At 43.1% G+C, this 26,450-nt stretch overlaps 2 protein-coding genes and 1 long non-coding RNA gene across 3 annotated transcripts in view; all 3 read left to right on the top strand.

Annotated features, from left to right (window-relative positions):
- The first annotated feature begins 1,989 nt into the window (after positions 1–1,989).
- LOC113876085 lies at positions 1,990–6,441 on the top strand. Its single transcript, XR_003506417.1, has 3 exons — positions 1,990–2,246; positions 5,430–5,522; positions 5,891–6,441. It is a non-coding gene; the product is annotated as an uncharacterized LOC113876085 (long non-coding RNA).
- Positions 6,442–6,566: 125 nt separating this feature from the next.
- LOC113876081 (zinc finger protein 160-like) lies at positions 6,567–10,759 on the top strand. Its single transcript, XM_027514909.1, has 2 exons — positions 6,567–8,065; positions 8,429–10,759. The coding sequence occupies exons 1-2, from the start codon at positions 7,765–7,767 to the stop codon at positions 9,541–9,543; spliced, it is 1,416 nt and encodes a 471-aa protein (XP_027370710.1). The 5' UTR covers positions 6,567–7,764; the 3' UTR covers positions 9,544–10,759.
- An 11,517-nt stretch (positions 10,760–22,276) lies between these two features.
- Positions 22,277–26,450, top strand: part of LOC113875832 (zinc finger protein 677-like) — an 84,862-nt gene continuing 80,688 nt past the window's right edge. Inside the window, exons 1-2 of the mRNA XM_027514499.1 lie at positions 22,277–22,624; positions 23,992–24,067. The gene's annotated coding sequence lies outside the window, so the exon portion shown is untranslated. The remainder of the gene's footprint in view (positions 22,625–23,991; positions 24,068–26,450) is intronic.

The raw sequence follows: 26,450 nt of genomic DNA, 5'->3' as shown, positions 1-26,450 counted from the left end.
TGCATGTGGGAGCATCTTAGTGGCATGGGTGTGGCTCAGGGCCTCTTGAGGTTGAAGCCACAGGAAGGCTCCTTCAGGGCTGCATTAGCAGGCTTTCAAACTCCCTCTCCTAGCTGGTGGCGAGGGCCTAGGTCCTTGCCCTCTGGCCCTCTTCATGGGTTCGCTTTCCTCAGAACTCCCTCTGAGACAGGGAGGGAGAGAGTGGAGTGGAGCCTGGGGCCTTTCATACCTTTATTGTAATTATCCTTGTGTAATATTTTAATGATGAACCACAACAGAGAAAAGGATTTTACTGTGTGTCTAAAGTCATCATGACAGGATGCATTACAGATTGCAACCTAGCTCGCCAGATACCATTTTGAAAGAAGGATACCTAAGTTCAAGCAGTTGTTGTATTTTAATGACTGACCTTAACTATATACTTTTACTAGCAAGAAATGCTTTACTCTGCAGCATGAAGAGATTAGAAATACCAAGTGTTAAATATCAGCTTCTAATCAAATTTGGACTGAAAGAATGATTAAAAGTCTATGAAAATCTCTTGGACCTTGTCAACTCTTGCATAGCCTAGGCTCTGTGGACCCAGATACCTCTTGGGTGAGAGACAAGCCAGGAGCTGGGGAAGAGAAACTCAGTTGGATGGGACCTATGCACCCACAGCCCGCCTCGCCCCCATCTTTCCCATCCTCTTCCTGAAGCAAGGTCAAGGGCACCAACTCATATAGGAACAATCACTGAGCATGGCACCCCCTGCAGAGACACTCACACATGTGGAAGATGAAGACAGGAAGTCCTGACAATAATGTGCAACTCTAATAAGGACCTCCTTTTTCCTCTTCCTCATTTTACATTTGCTTGCAAACATGTTTAATGAATGGACCTTAGATATTTTTTAGATTTTCACCATACAGCCATTTTAGATTAGGTAGCAAATGTAACTTTTACTTACTAGATGTCATATGAAGAAGCTAGCAAGAGATGTGTTCAGATCTTGTTGCATTATTATGCAGACGATACATAGGTAGACAGAATCGGCTTATCTTTACATTTGGGTTCACAGTTAATTTAATCTTTTGTGAACTTCCAGATTGTCCTGGTATGTGAGCAGGTTGGAAAAGCATTTCCAGACATGAGGTGGAATGAAAGGAGAATAGAGTGGGAGACTGTTAGAATAGCAGGATGGCTCACGGGAGAGCTGACCTCTTTGTTGGGCTAGTGGCCAATTTTTATAGCCTCCAGACAGAAAATTCTTACTGGAAGGGGTGGCATTAGGTGATTGATTAGGATTCTATAGGATGAGTAATATGGTAGGTGTTTTACTTAATATGGGGGTCACAGAACTGGCTGGATTAGACCTGGAGATTCATGACAACACTTGCTATGGGACTTAGTTCCAGAGATTTTTGTCCTGTGACCTTGGTATAGGGCTCCATGCTGATTATGTAACAAAGTATATACAGTCTACTCAGGAACTATTTTTATCATGGTATTATTTATTGCTTAGTTTCAATGAAGTACTGAAGCAAAATTTTCCACTGCCTATAAAGGGTACCAAGGGTAAGCTGGACTCATACTGAGAATTGACCACACATGTTAATTAGAGCCAGTATTGTCATATGGAAATTCTGTTATAGAAATCAAGAGAGAATAAAAGACTAGAAGATGGACATAAAGGAGCTCCTCCAAAGGATAAACAGGTGTTCGTGCCTACGGTTTTGGAAACCAGACTCCATCTCTTCAGCACCTATGGGGAATAGGACCCTGGAAGCCTCTGCTGCGGGAGGCACCGGCCACAGGCCTATTATGGGAAGCAAAGTCGAGCTGTAAAGGCTCGCCTGCGGAGTTCAGGGAGGGGGCGCCCCAGGGCAATCCTGACCCGGACCCGAATGATGAGACCAGGGAGTGTACGTGTGCACGCATGTGTGTGGGTGCTTTAAAAATGTTTGTTTTTGTCAACAATTTTTATTATTCACATGTTCCATAGAAACAAGAACCTGGGGGGGGGGGGTCACGGAAGTAGGCAAAAAGATTTTTAATGCAGATTCGCAGTAGCTCTGTATACAACTCGAAGCAGCCAACTCCTCCCTTCTCCCAGTCCCTCCAGTTTACAGGGCACAGGGCTAGGCTTTTTCCTCGCTCCGCCCCTTGCCGGTAGGCCCCGCCTCGGAAACCCGGCCTCTAACCCGAGGAGCCCAGCCTAATGACCCGGAAGGCGGAGGGCTCGCAGCCAAGGTCATGGTCCTGAGGTAAGTTTCTTCTTTGTACCGTGAACTTGTGCTGTGCGGTACCCCTAGTCCTCAAGGTGTGGGAGTCGCTAGGGATCTAACATGCCAGGACCCGGCCCTCCGCCCCAGAAAATCTGGACTTCGCCGTTTCGGGTCCGGTATGTTTTCTTTTTGGTTTGAAGTCGCTCTGGGCCGGTCCTTGCCCTGACTTTTCTGCTTTCGTCCCACGTAGACACTGCCTTTCAAGACTCTTTCCTTCATAAAATCCTCTACTGACCCCCGCGCCCCACCCTCACCCCATGTAAAATACTCGTCCGCGGGGTGGATTTGCGCCCCCCAGCCTTGAACTCTCGGTCTCTGGAGGCAGCGCCGGCCGCTCTGCTGCCGCAGAGGCCGCGTCTTCTGCCTTCGCCTGGGGGAAGGTGAGCTGGGCGGGTCGTGTGATACCCATGCTCTTCGGTCCCCAGGATCTCTCCATCCCCCGTTAGAAAGTGGTCCTTTCCGGAAGGCGGGCATTTTGTACTTGGGTGAGGGAGTATCTGGAAAAGGAGAGACCGAGGGAGAAGTAGAAAACCTGAAGGGAAAAGAGTGAGGGAAAACGAGTGGGAACGTAGAGGGTCGCTGAGAGACACGCGAAGAAGCAGTAACCTGAAAGTGGGACGTCGCATCTGCAAGATTGCAGGGCAGCATAAGGAAGGGAACCCGGATCAGCGTGAGAAGGCGGGATCCCAGAGGACGGTCATTTCATGAAAAGAGTAATAGGAAATGTTACAAGAGTTGGAACCTTGGCCTTCAGAGCCATGTGGTGCTAGGAGAAAAAGTGGACAGAGGGTGACAAGAAGAGCAAAGGGAAAGAAGGAGCTGGAAGGAAGCATCGCCACCTGGGGTCTCTGAGGAGGAAGGGAGTGTATCCAGAGGGCTGAGAAGGAGCGGAGATGGGGGAATAAAGAGGCAGAAACACACAGAAATTTTATGACAGTCAGAAAGGGTGGGAGAAAGCCTCAAGAGGCAGAACAGCTTGCACAGAGGGGCAGGACAGGTGTGAGGGAAGAAACAAAGAGGAGGCCAGAAACAGCAGGAGAGCAGAGGAGAGCAAAAAATACACGCGACCAATGAAACAGGGAGGCAGGTAAACAGAGTAAAATGGAAACACCTAGTAGTGCAGGTGGGGGAAAACTGGATCCAAATGGGTGATAGGTTGTTTTGATATGGATCATTGAGTTGTAACATTGATATGTGTCCAGTTATGGCTTTTAAAATTTGTTTCAGATTTTTTTCCTGGCATGAATGGCTTCTTCTCTTCTTATGTATGTAGTTTCTTTGGTAAGTAGTACATAATTTTAGGAGGAGGGACTGGCAACCCACTCCAGTATTCTTGCCTGGAGAAATCCCATGCACAAAAGAGCCTGGGAGGCTACAGTATAGGGTCTCAAAGAGTTGGACACAACCAAAGCTATTTAGGATGCAGGCAGGCACCTAATTTTAGAATATGTTGATGAGTAGTTGGCAGAAATGTCAATGATCTTCTGTACTAACAGTCAAAATTTAGTTTTACGGGTTAGCCTTGTATTGTTTTCTTCCTCTTCCTGTGAGCTAGTAAAATTGTGAACTCTGAGGTGATATGAAGGTGTTTCCCTCAGGTCCCTCTTGGCTATTTTCTGCAAGTTCTCTGAAACATGGGCTTGATTAACTTGGAGAATTTTTGCAACAGAGCCCATCCATAATGAAGAAATTTGCTCACAACTGATTTCTTTCTTTTCCTATTTGAGTATAGTTGATTTACAAGGTTCTGTTAGTTTTAGGTGTACAGCAAAGTGATTTAGTTGTACATATACATGTTGATTGTTTTTCAGATTCTTTTCCCACATAGATTATCACAGAGTATTGAATTAGTTCCCTGTGCTATACAGTATGTCTATATTAGTTATCTGCGTTATATATAGTAGTGTTTATGTATTAATCCCAACCTTCTATTTTATTCCCCCCTGCATTCCCCTTTGGTAACCATAATTTTGTTTCTAAGTCTGTGAGTCTTATTTCTGTTTTGTAAGTCAGTTCACTTGTTTCATTTTTTTAAGATTTTAGAAATGAATGATAATCATATATTTGCCTCTCTCTGACTTCTTTCACTTTATAATAATCTCTAGGTCCATCTATATTGTGGCAGATGGCATTCTTTCATTCTTTATATGGCTGAGTAATATTTCATTGTATATATGTACCATATCTTCTTTATTTACACATCTGTTGGTGGACGTTTAGTTTTTCCTTGTCTTGGGTATTATAAATATTGCTGCTATAAACATAGGGGTGCATGAATCTTTTTGAGGTATAATTTGGTGCGGTTTATATGCCTTGGAGTGGGATTGCTAAATTGTATGGTAATTCTGTTTTCAGTTTTCTGAGGAACTTTCCACAGTGGCTGCACCAGCTTGAATTCTCATCAACAGTGTGTTTCTATATACTTGAAATTTTCCTAGAAAGAATTACATGCTCTCACTACATAGTCTCACAGAATGGTAATTTTGGGTTGATGGAAGTATGGATTACTTGATTGTGATAATTATTCCCAGTGTATATGTTTGTCAGAGAATCACTTGTTCCATTTTCATTCATCTTTTATATCTCAATAAAGCTGGAGAAGAAAAAGAAAAAGTGGGAGATGTGTTGGGCTTAATCTTCTGTTAGTGGTACTCAATCCAGGCTTCATAGTAGATCAATGAGTCATTTGTATAGACATATTTTATACACTTTGACCACAAATTCTTAAGACCGTGGGTATGTGGCGAGATTTCAATAATATTTAATTGCCCCTGTGATTCCAGTCTGGACTTGTCACTGAACATCAGGACTGTGAGTCCTCCTGTTTCTGAGGACTGAGATCTAGCCTGAGGAGGAGGTGCTCTGTTCTGCGTGGGATGGACCAGGGCCTGGTCTGTGACCTGAAGGGGGTTGTCAGGTCAGCTCAGGTGCCCACTGCTACTGTGTGGCATAGCAGCCTCAGGAGGGTGGGGAGATCTGATGAAAAGTGTGGGGAAAGTGACTGGTTGGTCTCTGTGGGGGAGTTTACTGTCCTGAGTCCCTCCTGTGACAGTGGGGAGCACAGGACTCTTAATCCACATGGTGAGATCTTCCCTGTGTGTGTGGTTGCAGCAGAGGAAGAGGGAGTATGTTTATTCTAACCATTAAACAGCCTGTTTTCAGCTTTGAAGCTTGACCTCTAAAGATGCAAGTTGTCTGAGTAAGAAGCCCATAAGAAGAGGAGGAAGAGGACAGTAAAGGATGGCTGTTTCTCAGGTGAAGTCATAGTCTCAGTTGATGCTTCAGTCTGTCCTTGAAATGCCTCTCTTTGGATTTCTTTCTGATTCTGAGGTGTTCTTTCTTGACACCTGTACGTTCATCCTTACCTAGTGCCTTCCCTCAGTACATATTTATTAATTGTTGCATCTTCTTTTGGAATCGACCCTTTTATGATTATGTGATGTCCTTTGTCTCTTGTGTCGGTTTTTGTTTATTTTTCTGATACTGTGCAGTCACTCCTGCTCTCTATAGGATAGAATATCTTTTTCCTTCTTTTCACTTTTTGCCTTTCTTGTCTTTAGATTACTCTGTCGCTCTAGCTGTCTGTTTTCTTCTGGTCACTTCCTCTCATGGTCTCCGCTCAGGCACCCTGTACAGTGGTGAAAGGCAGGAGCTCTGGCCAACCCACTTCACTCCACTGGAACTTCAAAGGAATGCATTTGGAGTTTCCTTTTAATCATGACATTTGGTAAAATGTTCTTTTTTAATAATAATATATTTTTCAATATTATTTCTGTCTTTTTTTTAATGCTTCAAGAATCTCTTAAGTTTATTATTGTGATTTTATCTGTTATCTTAAAATAATGTATAACAGTAATAACTTTAAAATTTTTGAATCAGTGTTATGTCTGTACTAGTTTTTTTAGTATCCTAGTGTAGAATCTTTTTGGGAAACTCAATTGAGTACAATTTGTACATTTTCATTGTCTGAAGGATCTTAGAATGCATGTAAATAAAACCAATACTGAAAAAATAGACTGAAAAACTGTCAGGAGACTACTCAGTTATTTTAGTGTTGACCTGTATGCATAGGTGTATGGATGTGCATGTCCATGGTTTAGATAAACGATGTCATGATTTGGGGCTTCCCTGGTGGCTCAGATGGTGAAGAATCCACCTGCAATGTGGGATACCTGGGCTCGATCCCTAGGTTCGGAAGATCCCCTGGAGAAGGGAACAGCTACCCACTCCAGTATTCTGACCTGGAGAATTCCATGGACAGAGGAGCCTGGCAGGCTACAGTCCATGGGGTCACAAAGAGTAGGACATGACTGAGTGACTTTCACTTTTCATGATTAAAAAAAAAAGAGATCATGATTTTAAAACTATCATATCGTTTTGCGGTTGATAGTGTGTTTTTAATATGTTCATCGTTTTGCAGTCAATAGTGTATTTTTAGTATGTTCATCGTTTTGCAGTCAACAGTGTATTTTTAGTATGTTCATCCTTTTGCAGTTGACAGTGTATTTTTAGTATGTTCATCGTTTTGCAGTCGACAGTGTATTTTTAGTATGTTCTTAGTATGTTCATCGTTTTGCAGTCGACAGTGTATTTTTAGTATGTTCATCGTTTGCAGTCGACAGTGTATTTTTAGTATGTTCATCGTTTTGCAGTCGACAGTGTATTTTTAACATGTTCATCGTTTTGCAGTCGACAGTGTATTTTTAACATGTTCATCGTTTTGCAGTCGACAGTGTATTTTTAACATGTTCATCGTTTTGCAGTCGACAGTGTATTTTTAACATGTTCATCGTTTTGCAGTCGACAGTGTATTTTTAACATGTTCTCTGGCCTTGATTTTTTTTCCTATACTACCATGTTCACAGTTTAAATAATAATAAGATTGCTAACATTTTGTGTATGTGTGCGTGTGTGCACACTTGTATAATGACCTCTTAGGCTGATCCATGTTGTTCATCTTGAACTTCTTTCAAATTTTCTCAGGGAGTCATCTGTCAATGAATTTTTAATGCTCATTACTTTTGATTTTTCAGCTTCAGTTCTAGAACCCAAACATGGTAGTTCAGGTGCTTACTAGATGATTCATTAGGTTCTTGACCTGAGTCAAGTTTTTCAGTGTCTCTGACAGTTTTCTCCTCTGTAAGATGGTAAAAAATTCTTTAATGAGCTGTGATGTTGCTAACAAGTTAAAAATGTTAAACATTTAGAGTAACGCATAGTATATAGGAAGTATTCAAATGTTGTTTGTCTTTGCTGCTGTCATCATCAGCATCATCTTTGGAGGTTTTGAACTTTCTTTAAAACTACTGTGGACTTTGTCATCTCTGAAAACACCACTCATATTCCTTTATATCCAAGTTTGATAATTCTCAGTGTGTCCAACATATCTAGCCCTTCCACATAGACAACCTGGTGTTGAATTATTATTTGTATATATTTCATGTATTGCCCACAAAAATGAGAAATCTACTTCTATTTGGAAGCTATCATAATCTCAATGACAAAGCACAGGAAATTAAAATTAGACATACAAGTAGCTCTAAGTGCCTTTCCATGGCTCTGTCAGAATACATTCTTCAACTTAATTGATCTTTTACCTCTATTCATTTTGTATGGAAATAGGAACTCTCCTCATGGCCTTGGTGAAATTTTTTTTTTTTTAAACTTTAACTCACAGTTGACATTGAATGATGTGGCCATCCACTTCTCTCCAGAAGAGTGGGAATGCCTAGACCCTGCTCAGAAGGCCTTATATGTGGATGTGATGTTGGACACCTTCAGGAACCTGCTCTCTGTGGGTAAGGGTAACTTGCCTCTAAAAGTTGGGAAGGTATCTTTGGATTTACCCTTGTTTGCCTTTTGAAATCCCCTACCTTGCTTAACTGAGCTCAAAGTCATGTTGACTCAGGCATGAAAAGCTTCATAATGTAGCCTCAGGAATTTAAACATGCCCTTTCTTCAGATGATTTGGCCTGGCCACTTCATAATACACCAGAAGTGTAGTGGAGAATCCTATTTATTGTTCCTCAAAAATTTAACATGGTTGAGAAGTTTCATAACTGTTTGAAGTATTACTTTTATTTAATATCTTATATTCAACCTGAAACTTATATTCATGCAGTGTAATGAATAGGATATCTATGGTTCTTTATATCTTACAGATATTTCTCATCTATACATCTGGAAATTACAACTAAAATCACACACTGATAGAGGAGGAGTATGCCGAACAGTGATTTGGGGAAGAAATGAAATCCCGGAAACCAAACATTTTAACGTCCCAGAAATTCAGGAGAACATGAATGACTTCAGGTTTCAGTGGAGAGATGATGAAAGAAATTACAAAAATATCTGTACATCCCTTAACCAAGATGTCACTGATAGTAGAAGTCAGCATGGTAGAAGGGATGCAGTAAACAACCGTACTGGAAATAGACTTGTGTTAAGCCTTCAGGATGAACTACGTATGTTTAAACATCAACAGAAAATTGCATTTGATCAAGCTGATAAGTATGTCAACAGTAGCTCCTCATTTTCACCTCTTCAAATAGTTTCTCCTACTCTCCAAACCAATATTTATAATATATATGGGAGTGACTTTATGGATCCTTCCATACTGATGCAAAACCAGATCCCACACAGGGTAAGGCCTTACAAATTGTATGAGTGTGGCAAAAAGCTTCATCAGGGCTCAAATTTCAGGAGTCATCCGAGAATCCATATAGGAAAGAAATTACACATATGTGATGTATGTGGCAAGGTCTTTAGCCGAAATTCAGATCTTGTCATTCATCAAAGAATTCATACTGGAGAGAAACCTTACAAATGTAATGAGTGTGGCAAGTTCTTTAGTACAAAAGGAAAGCTTTCAGTTCATCAAAGAATTCACACTGGAGAGAAACCTTACAAATGTAATGAGTGTGGTAAAACCTTTAATCAGAGCTCAATCCTCAGTCGACATAGGATAGTCCATACAGGAAAGAAATTGCATCAATGTGATGTATGTGGCAAGGTCTTTAGCCAAAATTCTGACCTTGTAATTCATCAAAGAATTCATACCGGAGAGAAACCTTACAAATGCAATGAGTGTGACAAGGTCTTTAGTCAAAAAAGAAAGCTTTCAATTCATCATAGAATTCATACTGGAGAGAAACCTTACAGATGTAATGACTGTGGTAAAACATTTAGTCAGAGCTCAACCCTCAGTCGACATCAAATAATCCATACAGGAGAGAAATTACAGAAATGTGATATGTATGCTAAGATGTTTAGCTGAAATCCAGACCTTGTAATTCATGGGAGCATTCATACTGGAGAGAACCCTTAAAAATGTAGTGTCTGTGGGAAAGCCTTTCATTCTTCCTCAGGTATCAGCAGACATGAGATAATCCATGCAGGAGGCAGAGCCATATAAATATCATGTATGTGGCAGAGTCTTTCACTGAAGCCCTTGGACTTCATCAGGAAATTCATACTAGAGAGAAACCTTACAAATGTAATAAGTGTCTTTTGTCAAAACAAACCTTGTGAGTCACCCAAGAATTCATAATAGAAACCTTACAAACGTAATATGGGTGTGACAGGGTCTTTCTTGAGAAGACAACCCTTTTTTACTAGTTTTACTACCCACAAATTCATATGGCAGAAAAGCCTTCCAAATGCAGTGAGTGTGGCAAGGTCTTTAATCACAAGGGAAACCTTACAGTTTACCAGAGAATTCATACTGGAGAAAAACTTTACAAATGTATTGAGTTATGCAAAATCTTTTATGAGTTGCCAGCCCTTGCAAAGCATCAACTGAATTCATACTAGAGAGAAACCTGATAAGTGAGTGTGGCACCATCTTTAGTCAAAGTTCCACTCTTTTAAGTCTTTGGATAATTCGTAATGGTGAATTTGTCAGAAGGAGACAATCTCCATTGACAAATGCCTGGGAGTCATCCTGCCATTTCCCAGTGATGTACTGACATACAGAGGCACGGCATGTTACAGAGAAAAGAAGACTTGTTTTCCTTTGGATTTAAATTCATCCTGGGGCTGGTCCCTGCCCTTGGCTTTTCTTCCACATAGGTCAAACATTTTGCTTCTTCAAACTGTACTACCTCTGCTCCTGCTGTAGCAGAAACTAAATGAGGCACCCCATTATGTTAGCCCACATACAGTCCTTTTTCTCTTCATCCCATAAGAGAGGGAGATGTTTGTTCTCCCTCTCTTTCTTGCTTATTTGCAATCTGAAAATGATGCCCTCTAGCTACACTTGGCATTTATCCTTCCAAGAAAACATTACTTCCCTCTCGGAGCATTCTTCATTCCAAAAAGAATGTCAGGGGACGATGACCTCAGAGACCACCAGAACCTGTTCTTGAATCGCCTCATGCCAGCTGTGATGATCTCAATTCACCCAGGAAGGGGAGAAGAATGCAAGACCACACCAGCCCTCATTCTTTTTTTCAGCCCCATTTTCCACCTGGGGGAAAAAAAAAAAAAAAAAACCCTGAAAACCTTAAGACCTCTTCCAACTTCCCAGGAAGCAGGGGCACAGTTTTTGACACATTGGCCTACTGTGTTCCCCCTTTACCTGGCAAAGTAATAAAGCTACTTTTTTCTACTCCAAAACTCTGTCACCGTATTTCTATTCAGCATTGGAGAACTTTTGGGAACAATCCCCCAGCCTCGCCCTATCCACCCTTGGAGGGTGGCAGGACATGCCACGTTCTCTCCCTGATCCTGGAGAGCCTGCCCCTGAGGCCCCCCTCTTTCCCAGCCCCTCTTCTTGCGTCTCCTCAGAGCAGTCCTTCCTCTTAGGCCTCCCCGTTTGGTCAGACCTTCCTTTCATCCCCCTGTGGAGGTGCCCCAGGCCAGCCATGTGACAGTCATTGTTTTTCTGTGTCCAATTCAACTCAATAGGAAAATGTTCTTGAAGGCAGGCATGTTATTCAGTCACATCCCTGGAAATATGTAGGCAAGAGGGTGTAGAAGAAGCAGAGACAGAAGGACACAGAAAAACAGCTGAAAAGAATGAAGGGAACCAATGAGAATACAGACGGTGATGGCTGGGGATCTTGCAAAGAGACAGTAACATAAAAGAAATTGAGCCTTGAAAGTCAGTTTTATAAAAGTAGTAATGGAAACAGGATCTGCAGGGGTAGAAGAGCAATGTAGGGAGAGGAGTCCTGAATCAGTGATAGGAGGGAGAGCAACAGTGGTGAGGATTAAGGAGTTGGAAACTTGGCATTCAGAGCACTGGGACCCCAGGAGAGAAATTAGCAATTGGAGGAGCAGAGGAAGAAAGAAAGCAGGAAATTTGATGCATAGTCACCTGGGGGTGCCAGAGAATGAGGTGGAAGTGAGCATAACATGGATAGGTGAGGTGTGCCTCCAAAAGCAGAGAGGGAGCAGAGATGGGAAAGAAAGGCAAAAACAAGATGGGGCAGTCAAAGGTTGAGGGGAAAATGCAGTAAGAGGGGAAATGAGTAGAGTAAGTAGGACCCGTGTGAGGTTTGAAATAGGGCAGGAACACCAGTAGAAGGGAACAAAAAGAGAAAGAGGGACTTCCTGGTGGACCAGTGGTTAAGAATCTGCCTTCCACCACCATATGACCCAGCAATCCCACTGCTAGGCATATACCCTGAGGAAACCAAAATTGAAAAAGATATACCCCAATATTCATTGCAGCACTATTTACAATAGCTAGAACATGGAAGCAACCTAGATGTCCATCAATGGATGAATGGATAAAGAAGTTGTACATACACAAACTGGAATATTACTCAACCATAAAGAAACTAAAGTCATTCAGTCGTGTCCGACTCTTTGCAATTCTATGGACTGGAGCCCACCAGGCTCCTCTGTCCATGGAGTTTTCCAGGCAAGAATACTGGAGTGGGTTGCCATTTTCTTCTTCAGGAGATCTTTCTGAGCCAGGGATCAAACTCTGGTCTCCCACTTTGCAGGCAGACTTTACCATCTGAGCCACCAGAGAATTCCAGCCATAAAAAGGAATGCAATTTGAGTCAGTTCTAATGAGGTGGATGAACCTAGAGCCTATTATACAGAGTGATGTAAGTCAGAAAGAGAGAGATAAATAGCGTATACTAACGCATATATGCTCAAACTACCACACAATTGCACTCATCTCACACGCTAGTAAAGTAATGCTCAAAATTCTCCAAGCCAGGCTTCAGCAATATGTGAACCGTGAATTTCCAGATGTTCAAGCTGGTTTTAGAAAAGGCAGAGGAACCAGAGATCAAATTGCCAACATCCGCTGGATCATCGAAAAACCAAGAGAGTTCCAGAAAAACATCTATTTCTGCTTTATGACAAAGCCTTTGACTGTGTGGATCACAATAAACTGGAAAATTCTGAGAGATGGGAATACCAGACCACCTGACCTGCCTCTTGAGAAACCTGTATGCAGGTCAGAAATCAACAGTTAGAACTGAACATGGAACAACAGACTGGTTCCAAATTGGGAAAGGAGTCCATCAAGGCTGTAAATTGTCACCCTGCTTATTTAACTTATATGCAGAGTACATCATGAGAAACGCTGGGCTGGAAGAAGCACAAGCTGGAATCAAGATTGCCGGGAGAAATACCAATAACCTCAGATATGCAGATGATCACCCTAATGGCAGAAAATGAAGAACTAAAGAGCCTCTTGATGAAAGTGAAAGAGGAGAGTGAAAAAGTTGGCTTAAAGTTCAACATTCAGAAAACTAAGATCATGGCATCCGGTTCCATCACTTTATGGCAAATAGATGGGGAAACAGTGGTTGACTTTATTTTGGGGGGTTCCAAGATCACTGCAGATGGTGATTGCAGCCATGAAATTAAAGACACTTACTCCTTGGGAGGACAGTTATGACCAACCTAGACAGCATATTAAAAAGCAGAGACATTACTTTGTCAGCAAAGGTCCGTCTAGTCAAGGCTATGGTTTTTCTGGTAGTCATGTATGGATGTGAGAGTTGGACTCTGAAGAAAGCTGAGCACCAAAGAATTGATGCTTTTGAACTGTGGTGTTGGAGAAGACTCTTGAGTCCCTTGGACTTGCAGGGAAATCCAACCAGTCCATCCTAAAGGAGATCAGTCCTGCGTGTTCATTGGAAGGACTGATGTTGAAGCTGAAACTCCAATACTTTGGCCACCTGATGCGAAGAACTGACTCATTTGAAAGACCCTGATGCTGGGAGGGATTGGGAGCAGGAGGAGAAGGGGACGACAGAGGATGAGATAGTTGGATGGCATCACCGACTCAATGGACGTAAGTTTGGGTAAACTCTGGGAGTTGGTGATCGACAGGGAGGCCTGATGTGCTGTGGTTCATGGGGTTGCAAACAGCTGGACACGACTGAGCAACTGAACTGAATGCATATATATGGGATCTAGGAAGATGGTATTGATGAATTTATTTGCAAGGCAGCAATGGGGAAACAGACATAGAGAACAAACGTAGGGACACAGGGAGAGGTGAGCAGAGGGTGAGATGGAGAGAGTAACATGGAAACTTACATTACCATATGTAAGGGAAAATGGGAATTTGCTGTGTGTCTCAGGGAACTCAAACAGGCTCTGTATCAACCCAGAGGGGAGAGATAGGAGGGAGATTCAAGAGGGCGGGGACATGTACAACTGTGCCTGATTCATGTTGATATTTGGCAGAAAACAACAAAATTCTGTAAAGCAATTATCCTTCACTTTAAAAAATAAGTTTAAAATCTGCCTTCTAGTGCAAGGGATGCAGGTCCCTTGTTGGGGGACTAACATCGCATAAGTCGCAGGATGCAACCAAAATTTTTAAGAAGTAGAGTAGAGCAGGCATTTTAATGAATAATGTAATTCTCCTAAAAAGAAATGTTATGTATGAGATGATGGATACTAAAGTTGTGGTAATTATTTCAATATACATAAATTAGCACATTATGCTGAACAACTTACACTTATACAGAGACGTAAATTATATAAAACTGGGTGGGAGCAAGTTGGTTTAAAAAGACAAAACACTCTAGCCCAAAGAAAGAACAACGCAATTTATAACAACAACAAAATGTTGTTAATGAGGGACATTATAACATGCCGTAGTTCTCCAGTCTCAGACACCAGGTTTTGTCCCTGAGTCTCTGGAACTGAGCAGAGTGTTGAGTTTGGTCTGCTGGCTAACTGGGGAATAGAAACGCAAGAGCTGTTCTGCAGGATGTCAGTACGAAATGCCTAGGGAGAATTTTGTATTTCTCATTCTAGTTTGTACTAGGGAAGCCCAGATCTTGTTTCCTCAAACTGTTTAAATTGATTCTAACTGCAGTTAATGTTCCCGATCCAACCACTGCCACGCAGCAAATGCTTGGAAACCCACGTTTCAACTTCTTAATTGCTTGAGCCTCAGGAGGAACCCTGGAGAGGGGCATGGCAACTCACTCTAGTATTCTTGGTGGAGAATCCCATGGACAGAGGAGCCTGGAGGGCTACAGTCCACGGGGTCGCAGAGAGTCCCACAACGACTGAAACGCAGTAGCACACACGCAGGAGGGGCACGGGGGAAAACTGCTGTAAAAAAAATAGCTTTTTACTGAAACCGTTTTCAACTTGTTAGCAGAAAAGATCATTTCCGACGTTAGGGGCCCACACATCTCCAAGCTTTTACCACAAAACTGTTCTAGATAGTAACTTAATATCAGCAGTTTCAAAGCGCCCGGAGTTCACTTACCTCCTCCCCAATCCATACACCTCATCCCGGCGAACTCTGCGAGGAGGAGAGCTCACTCGCCCCGCCCATCCCCGATAGCCCTCCGCCCTGGTCCCGCCCCCGGAAACACGGTCTCTAACTTCGCGCCTGCGCACTTTATTCAAGAATCTAAAGTGGAGAACTCGGCGTAGAGTTTGAGTTGCCTGGGGCGTTTTTCCTTTGTACTGTAAATTTGAAGTTCTTTGTCCACCTTACACTACCTTCGGCTTCTTGAGAATATCGACGGACCTAAAACACCCCGAGTATATCCAGAGGTTGCTTTCAAAGGTGTGGTGTTGTCCTTCGGGGTTGAAATCGCCGTGAAGTGGGTTCCCGAGCCCTCGGCTTTTCTGCCTTTGGTCCACGTAGACACCGCCTTTGCCTCTTTTCCTTCACTTTTAAAATCCCCTTCACTCTCCCTTTACTCTCTCCGTCCCCTACCCGCCCCCCCCACCCCCCTGTAAAGTCCTCTTCTGCGAGGTGGTTTCCCGCCTCCGCAGCCTTGCCCTCTCGGCCCCCTGGAGAGGCCGCGTCTTCCTCCCAGCTGTGGGTCACTCCCTTTCCTTTTCTGGCTTGAGACACAGGACAGGGAAGAGAAGTGGGGCAAGAAATGATTGACTCTGTCACTGCATGGTGCCTCTTTGAAGGAAAATTAAAAGTGTTTTTTTTTTTTCCTAATCGATTCACTTTGCTCTCTCTTTTTTTTTTTTTTTTTTTTTTGCATTTAATTCTTTTTGAAGCTTGGAATAAATCTTGGTGCATTCAATTTCGACTTCCCTAGAATCGCCACCAGCCTCTGTTGGTGGGAATGTAATTGATTCAGCTCTTAGCAAAATGATATGGAGTCTACTCTATAAATTAAATAAAGAACGGGCCCACAATCTATGAAACCCATCCGAGACTAGATATCCAAAGGAAACAGTCATTCTAGTGAGGGAAATATTTGCACTCCAGTGAACATTATTGCGGAGAAGGCAATGGCACCCCACTCCAGTACTCTTGCCTGGAAAATCCCATGGATGGAGGAGCCTGGTAGGCTGTAGTCCATGGGGTCGCTAATAGTCGGACACGACTGAGCGACTTCCCTTTCACTTTTCACTTTCATGCACTGCAGAAGGAAATGGCAACCCACTCCATTGTTCTTGCTTGGAGAATCCCAGGGACATGGGAGCCTGGTGGGTTTCTGTCTGTGGGGTCGCACAGAGTCGGACACGACTGAAGCGACTTAGCAGCAGCAGCAGAACATTACTGCATTGTTTTCAACAACCCAGATGTAGAAACAACCAGAATGTCTGTTGACAAATGAATGTATATAGAGATTTATGTCAGCCGTAAATTATTATTATAGCATTCTGGCATTGCTGTTGGAAGGAAAGGAGCAGGTTGCCCTGACTGGACTGACTCCATTTTTAAAGGAAAAAGAACTCCATCTTACACTCTTGGTGAACTTGGGACTGCATACCTGGAAGGCCATAGAGAAAAAATAGCAACAGCTGAGCAGGCCTCCCGGGTGGATAAAAACCAGACCGGGCAGACCCCGTACCTAGACCTCCCAGAGCCAGAAGGAATGCAGTGTCCACAATGTAATCTTAATAATGCTAACTGATGTACACTAAACTGTATGTTCAGGTAGCTTTAGAATGTAAATTTATGGCTGTAACCTGATTGCATCTCTTACTAACATTGTCCAGAGTGGACTTTAGAGAATTTGGGCATGTGGGCTTGGACATGTATACTTTGGGTATAAAGGGTTGTCCCAAAAATCGGTCGGGGTCCTTGGCTAAGGAGGAAACTCTGCCTCGGCCCCACCGGTGTAATCAACTGCACTCCACTATTCCCGCTGTCCTTTTGAGTGAGTTTGCTTACTGAGTGGCTATAACACTGTTACTATTTCTGACATAACTGTGGTTGAAAAAGACACACATATATGGAAGGTTGAAATGTCAAACTCATAGAGCTACAGAATATAAAGGTTTTTGAGGACGTGGGTGGCGAGGTAGTTGGAGAGATACTGGCCAAAAGTTACAAACAGTTCAGTTGTTAAATGAATAAGTACAACATGTACATCTAAGGTACAGTATGCTGACTGTAGTTAATACTGTATATTTGGGATTTGCTGAGAAAGTAAAACTTAAATGTTCTCACAACACAGACACACACTGGTAATTGTGAGTTGATGGAAGTGTAAATTATTGTGATAATTAGTACAAAGTGTATACATCTGTCAGATAATCATATTGTATGCCTCATATGTACATCATTGCTACTTACCAAATATACGTCAGTGAAGCTAGAAAAGAAAAGTGGGAGGTGTGCTGGGCTTGTCTTCTCTGAGTTGGGCTCAACCCAGGCTTCACATTAAGGTGTTGAGGCATTTTGCATATACGTGTTTTGTACTCTCTCACCAGAGATTTCCCTTCATATGGTTGGTATGACAAGAAATAGTCTTATTTGTCACACCTGGCTCAGATGGTAAAGAATCTACCTGCAGTGCAAGAGACCCGGCTTCAATCCCTGGGTCTGGAAAATCCTCTGGAGAAGGGAATGGCAAGCCACTCCAGTATTCTTGGCCTGAAGAATTCCATGGATAAAGGAGCCTGGAGGACACTCCAGGCTCAAAGAGTAGATGCGATTGAGCAACTAACACTTTCACTTCAATAGCCAGATAAGGGCTTCCCAGGTAGCTCAATGGTAAAGAATCCACCTGACAATGCAGGAGACTGGTGTTGGATCCCTGGGTTGGGAAGATCCCCTGGAGAAGGAAATGGCAATGCATACCAGTACACTTGCCTGGAAAATCCCATGGATAGAGGAGCGTGGCAGGCTACAGTCAGTGAGGTCACAAAGAATCAGACATGACTGAGCATGTGCACACACACAGCCAGATAAAGGTCAAAGGGTAAAAGTTCAGTTCAGTCACTCAGTCGTGTCTGACTCTTTTCGACCCCATGTACTGCAGCACACCAAGCCTCCCTGTCCATCACCAACTCTGGGAGCTTACTCAAACTTATGTCCATAGAGTCAGTGATGCCATCCAACCATCTCATCCTTTGTCATCCCCTTCTCCTCCTGCCTTCAATCTTTCCCAGCATCAGGATCTTTTCCAATGAGTCAGTTCCTTGAATCAGGTGGCCAAAGTATTAGAGTTTCAACTTCAGCATTAGTCCTTCCAATGAGTGTTTAGGACTGATTTCCTTTAGGATTGACTGGTGGATCTCCTTGCAGTCCAAGGAACTCTCAAGAGTCTTCTCCAACACCACAATTCAAAAGCATCAATTCTTCAGTGCTCAGCTTTCTTTATAATCCAACTCTCATATCCATACATGACTACTGGAAAAACCATAGCCTTGACTAGGTGGACCTTTGTTGGCAAAGTTGTGTCTCTGCTTTTTAATATGCTGTCCAAACCAGGCTTCAGCAATACGTGAACCATGAACTTCCAGATGTTCAAGCTGGTTTTAGAAAAGGCAGAGAAACCAGAGATCAAATTGCCAACATCTGCAAATCATCAAAAAAAAAAAAAAAGAGAGTTCCAGAAAAACATCTATTTCTGCTTTATTGACTATGCCAAAGCGTTTGACTGTGTGGATCACAATAAACTGTGGAAAATTCTGAAAGGGTTGGGAATACCAGACCAGCTGACCTGCTCTTGAGAAAACTGTATGCAGGTCAGGAAGCAACAGTTAGAACTGGACATGGAACAACAGACTGGTCCCAAATAGGAAAAGGAGTACGTCAAGGCTGTATATTGTCACCCTGCTTATTTAACTTATGTGCAGAGTACATCATGAGAAACGCTGAGCTGGAAGAAACACAAGCTGGAATCAAGATTGCCAGGAGAAATATCAATAACCTCAGATATGTAGATGACACCACCCTTATGACAGAAAGCGAAGAGGAACTAAAAAGCCTCTTGATGAAAGTGAAAGAGGAGAATAAAATGTTGCTTAAAGCTCAATATTCCGAAAACTAAGATCATGGCATCTGGTCCGATCACTTCATGGGAAATAGATGGGGAAACAGTGGAAACAGTGTCAGACTTTATTTTGGGGGGCTCCAAAATCACTGCAGATGGTGATTGCAGCCATGAAATTAAAAGACGCTTACTCCTTGGAAAGAAAGTTATGACCGACCTAGACAGCATATTTTTAAAAGCAGAGACATTACTTTGCTAACAAAGTAGCCATCTAGCCAAGGCTATGGTTTTTCCAATAGTCATGTATCGATGTGAGAGTTGGACTGTGAAGAAAGCTGAGCATCGAAGAATTGATGCTTTTGAACTGTGGTGTTGGAGAAGACCCTTGAGAGTCCCTTGGACTGCAAGGAGATCCAACCAGTCCATCCTGAAGGATGCCGGGAGCCGGTGAGGTATTCCACTCGTGACAAAGGTCATGAGGAAGGAGGCTCGGCATACGCAAAGGCGGGATCGAGCCTCAGGAGTCCCCCTGGATATTCTCGAGCATCTACCCCCCAAAAAACAGAGTCTGCCTACTTTATTGCTTTGTGCTCTCACCTCTGACTTTACTGGGGGCTGTCCCCCACCACCACCTCCCTCTCTCTGTCAAAGAGTTAACTTACAGCTCCAATTAATAAAGTTCCTGGGCAATTAGGAGTGTTTAAATCCAAACCCCTCAGATGGCTCTCTAACTCGCCTGACAAGTTTACCCGGACTCCTACAGCTATGCATACGATTGTTTACAGTCTCCCAGCCTCGAGAGGCACGGGAAGCTTAAGATATTCAAATAGCTTAGAGCCTCTCAGAGAGTTAGAAACTGTCAGAATAAACTAATAAAAGATTTCATTGATGAGCCAATGCTTGCTGCCGAGTTTCCACATCCCCAGTATTATATCCTTGAATATGTATTAATTAATATAGTTGGTATGTAGAAAAAATAAGTAGTGGCCTTAGTGTTAGTAACTTTAGACCCTTAAGGTAATAAATTCTTTCCTTTGTTGTAAACCCATTACACATCCACCCTATAGGAATGCAATTTTATCTTTGGAAGATGGCGCCAAACCTTAAAATAATTACTCTTAGAGAAAATAAGTCTTTGTTGATAAGTCCTTGTCAAGAGTCATAAAATGTTAATAGGCCTTCTGGCCAGAAGATGTTGTAAATCACCTAAACCATTTGTATACAATAAATTTGCAGGAAAGAAACCCTGGTTTTTGATAAGGGTCAAAGACTGCTGACTTTGCATCCCCTATTATCCTCTATGTGTAACTTAGGGTATATAAACCCCTGTTAAAAATAAAGCTACGGAAATAAATAAATAAATAAAGCTACGGGCCTTGCTCACCAGAGCTTGGTCTCCCCATGTCATTCTTTCTTTTCACATTCTGGCTGAAGTCTCCATCTGGAGCGTGGATATCCTCTGCGACCATTTATTTGCCTGAGCTTCTAAGACCCACTCGAGAAGGTGTCTAAGGTGGGGCACCTTCTGCTATTTGAGAGGACGCCTGCGGCCTCCGTGGTCAGAGCTAACCTGGTGTCACAGGTTATATTGGTTTTCCGCGTAAACCAAGCTACTCAGCCTCTTTTCTCCACTGAATTTTCCTACTGAGCTATCCTCATTCTATTACTCTTTATGTCTTTGATAAATATGTAAATAGTCGCCGACTCCGTCTCCCCTTCGAATACCCTGGATCAGCCGGGGCTGGACCCCGGCAGAAGGAGATCAGTCCTTCGTGTTCATTGGAAGGACTGATGTTGAAGCTGAAACTCCAATACTTTGGCCACCTGATGCTTCATTTGAAAAGACCCTGATGCTGGGAAAGATTGAGGGCAGGAGGAGAAGGGGATGACAGAGGATGAGATAGTTGGATGGCATCACCGACTCAGTGGACATGGGTTTGGGTAGACTCTGGAAGTTGGTAATGGACAGGGAGGCCTGGCGTGCTGTGGTTCATGGGATCGCAAAGAGTTGGACGTGACTGAGTGACTGAATTGAACTAAACTGAACTGAGGTTGGTCATAGCTTTTCTTCCAAGGAACAAGTGTCTTCTAATTTCATGGCTGCAGTCACCATCTGCAGTGATTTTGGAGCCCCCCCAAAATAGTCTGACACTGTTTCCACTATTTCCCCATCTGTTTGCCATGAAGTGATGGGACTGAATGCCATGTTCTCAGTTTTCTGAATGTCGAGTTGTATGCCAACTTTTTCACTCACTTTCGCTTTCATCAAGAGGCTCTTTAGTTCTTCTTTGCTTTCTGCCATAAGGGTGGCAGAAAAGGGTGGTCATCTGCATATCTGAGGTTATTGGTATTTCTCCTGGCAATCTTGATTCCAGCTTGTGTTTCATCCAGCCTGGCATTTCGCATGATGTACTCTGCATTTAAGTTAAATAAGCAGGGTGACAGTATACAGCCTTGACGACAGTATACAGCCTTGATGTACTCCTTCCCCAATTTATAACCAGTCTGTTGTTCCGTGTCCAGTTCTAACTGTTGCTTCTTGACCTCCACACAGATTTCTCAGGAGGCAGGTCAGATAGTCTGATATTCCCATCTCTTGAAGAATTTTCCAGTTTGTTGTGATCCACACAGCCAAAGGTTTTGGCATAGTCAATAAAGCAGAAGTAGATGTTTCTCTGGAATTCTCTTGCTTTTTCAGTGATCCAACAGATGTTGGCAATTTGATCTCTGGTTCCTCTGCCATTTCTAAAACCAGCTTGAGCATCTGGAAGTTCATGGTTCACGAATTGCTGAAGCCTGGCTTGCAGAATTTTGAGCATTACTTTGCTAGCGTGTGAGATGGGTGCAATTGTGCATTGTTTGTGCATTCTTGAAAAGATAATTAAAATATGGTTGAATTATTTCCTAAGGCTTTGTTCTCAAGTACCTGACTGTAGCCAATTACTTGCTCACAGTCTCCAAAGGAGTCCCTCAGCCAGACATGTTTGGGGTGGAAATTTTTCCTCTTTTTTTTTTTTTTTTTGTCGCCTGGATTGTGGGATCTGTTCACGGAAAGCATTGAAAACCTGGAACCCTAACCTATAGATCACCAGGAACTGCACCCTCCCCCCACCCGCCTCAAATTCTTATTATTTTTGATGTCTCCAAGTGAATGGGAAACAAAAGAAAAAGTAACGCTCCGAGGGGAAGTGAGTATAAAATTTCACATTCCACATAGGCACAATTTTGCATTTCCAGTTACTCCTAGTTTCCATCACCCGCTCTAAAACTCCTGCCGTCGCTTAAGTAAAGAAGCTGTAACTGCCTGGGGTCTCAGAAGGGCCAAAATCCAAGCTCCGCCCACAGTTCCAAGCCCCGCCCTCACGTCCCAGCGATAGGGCGCTTGGATGGTCAGAGGGTCTGTGTCCATCCGCTCGTGTTTTCACATAAACCCTTGTCAACCGGAAGTGCCCTGGCTCTCTAATTCCGCACAGAGCCTGGCTCCAAAGGACACCGAACACGTTCAAAGGATCCAAAGTATAAACGCAGAACCCGTTCGGAGAGGAAGACACAAGAATCTCCCAGGATGAGACCACGTCTGCAGGCTCCGCCCCTCCAGGGACACAGCCTCCTTCCATCCTGACGCGTCTCAGCGGTCCTGCCCCCGGCTCAACGGTGCGCATGCGGAATCCCCTCCAGACACGGAAGCGGATCCCGAGGAAAGACTGACGCGCTCGGGTGAGTGACTTGATTGCTTAGATCGTTACTGCGCTCTGTGGAGTTCAGGCCCCCTCCTCCACAGCTGGGTTTCGGGCGTTTCCCAGTAAAGTAAACCTCTGAACCCGGTTGTCGCTCTCGCTCTGAGACCACCCCTACCGCCTGTGGTGGCGTCGCCACAAGCCTCGGTTCGGTCCCGGGAGTCCGGGCCCGGTTCCGGTTAAAATCGCTCCGACTCAGGTACCGGCCCAAGCTTTCTGCGTTCGGTCCATATAGACGCTAAACGCCTGCAGCTCTTTACCTCTTTCAACCCTTTGGCGGACTCCCGACTCCTTCCCCTCTACCCCCGCCCTCCTCCGCCCTATTCCGTTATAGCAAGTCCTCACTCTGGAGGTTGAGCGCCCTTGACCGCCCTCCTTGGAGAGCAGAGAGGGAATATTGAAGCAGAAGTATATGCAGTTAGCGAGGCATCAGAACGTTTGAGGAGAAAGAATTACAGGGATGAACAGAGATTGCAACAGAGTGAGGCCTAACAGTCTGTGGGAGGAGGAACAGAGAGGGTGGGAAACAAAATGATGCCTATGATCAGACGAGGAAACACAGAAAAGGACACAAAAGGAGAGAAGTAGAAGGACCCAGGGAGACACATAGAGAACAAAGCACACAGTGGTGGCGAAAGCGGAAAACCCAAACCCAGCTGAATATTGAGTTGATTAAATGTGGAATATTAAGTTATGAAGTACTAAGTAGTGTCTCTAATAAGCTATATTTGTTTAAAGTTTGTTGACATGTTTAAATTATGCAGAGGAGAGTGATAGTTGCAAAAGCAGGTGTTTGAGGCATCTGCATTTTCTAATTTTTGCTTCAGATGACTCCATTTGCAATCCCAGGCCTTCCAGAGGGCAGAGACTTAGTTCCAGGTTGTTCTCTTCCCTTCTAAGAAATGGGGACAGAATCTGTGTTACCACAGAGTTCTTTTGAAAATGGCCAGTATTACCAGTACTGTTGCAATCACCCCCTTTGTTCTATGGCTCATGTCAATCTTTTCTAAGTTTGATGTATCCTCACACTTGTTTTAGCTTTAATCTCAGGAACCATTGGATATGTTATAATATTTTTACTGTAAATTTTATTGCTCAGATTACCAGGTTAATATACTTTCTACTGTGTTCTATATTGGAACTATTCTGAATAGACATCAACTCTATTTGTTGTCTGGTAGATAACTTTACTGTGTATGTGGAAAGGATGTTGATCACCTTTTAACACTCAAAACCTAGTTTAACCAGTTTAATATTCAGTAGCTTCTTTCTTGGTTTAACTTATTAGCTCAATTGGTGAGCTCTGAACTGAAGTGTCCAAATAAAACGATTGTTTCCTCTCCGCAGATGTTAAACGATGGGCTGGATTTGTTACCGATCTGAGTTCTTGGGCTCTACTCAATAGGAACTGATAACAGGCCAGGTGAGGAATTCAGGCAAAGCTTTACTGGGACTTGTCCTGCAAGACAAGTGAACAAGAATAAGAAACATTTGCCCTTGCTTGTTCCCTGATGGGAGGCGGGGCTGGTTCCTTAAATGGGGTGGGAGTGGGGGCGGATAAGTAGATCTGACTGGAAGTGTGGCTTAGATGGTCTGCCCACCTGTTTGGTGATGCTGTGTGCAGAGATCCCATGCAGTATACTGCTTTTGTTCTCAGCACCTCAGAAGTGGCATTTGGGTTTTGGCCTTTTTGTGTCTTCAGTTCAGTCGCTCAGTTGACTCTTTGCAACCCAAGGACTGCAGCACGCCAGGCTCCCTGTCCATCACTAACTCTCGGAGCTTGCCCAAACCCATGTCCATCAAGTCAGTGATGCCATCCAACCATCTCGTTCTCTGTCATCCCCTTCTTCTCCTGACCTCAGTCTTTCCCAGCATCAAGGTCTTTTCAAATGAGTCAGTTCTTTGCATCAGGTGGCCAAAATATTGGCGTTTCAGCTTCAGCATCAGTCCTTCCAATGAGTGTTTAGGACTGATTTCCTTTAGGATTGACTCAATGGATCGCCTTGCAGTCCAAGGGACTCTCAAGAGTCTTCTCCAGCACCGCAGTTCAAAAGCGTAAATTCCTCGGCACTCAGCTTTCTTTATAGTCCAAATCTCACATCCATACATGACTACTGGAAAAAACATTGTTTTGGTTAGACAGACCTTTGTTGGCAAAGTAGTATCTCTGCTTTATAATATGCAGTCTAGGTTGGTCATAGTTTTTCTTCCAAGGAACAAGTGTCTTTTAATTTCATGGCTGCAGTTACCATCTACAGTGATTTTGGAGCCCCCTTCACTATTTCCACTGTTTCCCCATCTATTTGTCATGAAGTGATGGGACCGGATGCCATGATCTTAGTTTTTTGAATGTTGAGTTTTAAGCCAACTTTTTCACTCTCCTCTTTAACTTTTATCAAGAGACTCTTTAGTTCTTCTTCGCTTTCTGCCATAAGGGTGGTATCATCTGTATATCTGAGGTTATTGATATTTCTCCTGGCAATCTTGATTCCAGTTTGTGTTTCATCCAGCCCGGCATTTTGCATAATGTACTCTGCATTTAAGTTAAATAAGCAGGGTGACAATATACAGCCTTGACGTACTCCTTTCCTGATTTGGAACCAGTCTGTTGTTCCATGTCCAGTTCTAACTGTTGCTTTTTGACCTGCGTACAGATTTCTCAGGAGATAGGTCAGGTGGTCTGGTATTCCCATCTCTTTAAGGATTTCTCACAGTTTGTTGTGATCCACACAGTCAAAGGCTTTGGTGTAGTCAATAAAGCAGAAGCAGATGTTTTTCTGGAACTCTCTTGCTTTTTCTATGATCCAGCAGATGTTGGCAATTTGATCTCTCATTTCTCTGCCTTTTCACAATGCAGCTTGAACATCTGGAAGTTCACAGTTCATGTACTGTGAAGCCCAGCTTGAAGAATTTTGAGCATCATTTTGCTAGCGTGTGAGATGAATGCAGTTGTGGAGTAGTTTGAACATTCTTTGGCACTGCCTTTCTTTGGGATTGGAGTGAAAACTGATTTTTTGCAGTCCTGTGGCCACTGCTGAGTTTTCCAAATTTTCTGGCATATTGAGTGAAGCACTTTCACAGCATCATCTTTTAGGATTTGAAATAGCTCAACTGGAATACCATCACCTCCACTAGCTTTGTTCCTAGTGATGCTTCCTAAGTCCCACTTCACTTCACATTCCAGGATGTCTGGCTCTAGGTGAGTGATCACACCATGGTGGTTATCTGGGTCATGAAGATATTTTTTTGTACAGTTCTTAGGTGTATTCTTGCCACCACTTCTTAATATCTTCTGCTTCTGTTAGGTCCATACAATTTCTGTCCTTTATTGTGCCCATCTTTGCATGAAAAGTTCCATTGATATCTCTAATTTTCTTGAAGAGATCTCTAGTCTTTCTCATTCTATTGTTTTCCTCTATTTCTTTGCATTGATCACTGAGGAAAGCTTTCTTATTTCTCCGTTCTAGTCTTTAAAACTCTGCATTCAAATGGGTATGTCTTTCCTCTTCTCCTTTGCCTTTCACTTCTTTTCTTTTCTCAGCTATTTTTAAGGGCTCCTCAGACAACCATTTTGTGTTTTTGCATTTCTTTTTCTTGGGGATGATCTTGATCACTGCTTCCTGTATAGTGTCATGAACCTCCATCCATAGTTCTTCAGGCACTCTGTTTATCAGATCTAATCCCTTGAATCTATTTGTCACTTTTTTGGGGGGGGCGGTATCTTACTGTTCATAATTTTCCCCAGCTGTGCATGTATGCAGTTATTTTTAGTTCTTTATTGTTTTTTTTGTATTCTGTGCTCAGTA

This window comes from Bos indicus x Bos taurus, chromosome 18, assembly GCF_003369695.1.
Source record: "Bos indicus x Bos taurus breed Angus x Brahman F1 hybrid chromosome 18, Bos_hybrid_MaternalHap_v2.0, whole genome shotgun sequence".
Classification (NCBI taxonomy): Eukaryota; Metazoa; Chordata; class Mammalia; order Artiodactyla; family Bovidae; genus Bos; species Bos indicus x Bos taurus.
Note: the sequence above shows the minus strand (reverse complement) of the source record. Positions and strands in the feature narration are given on the sequence as shown.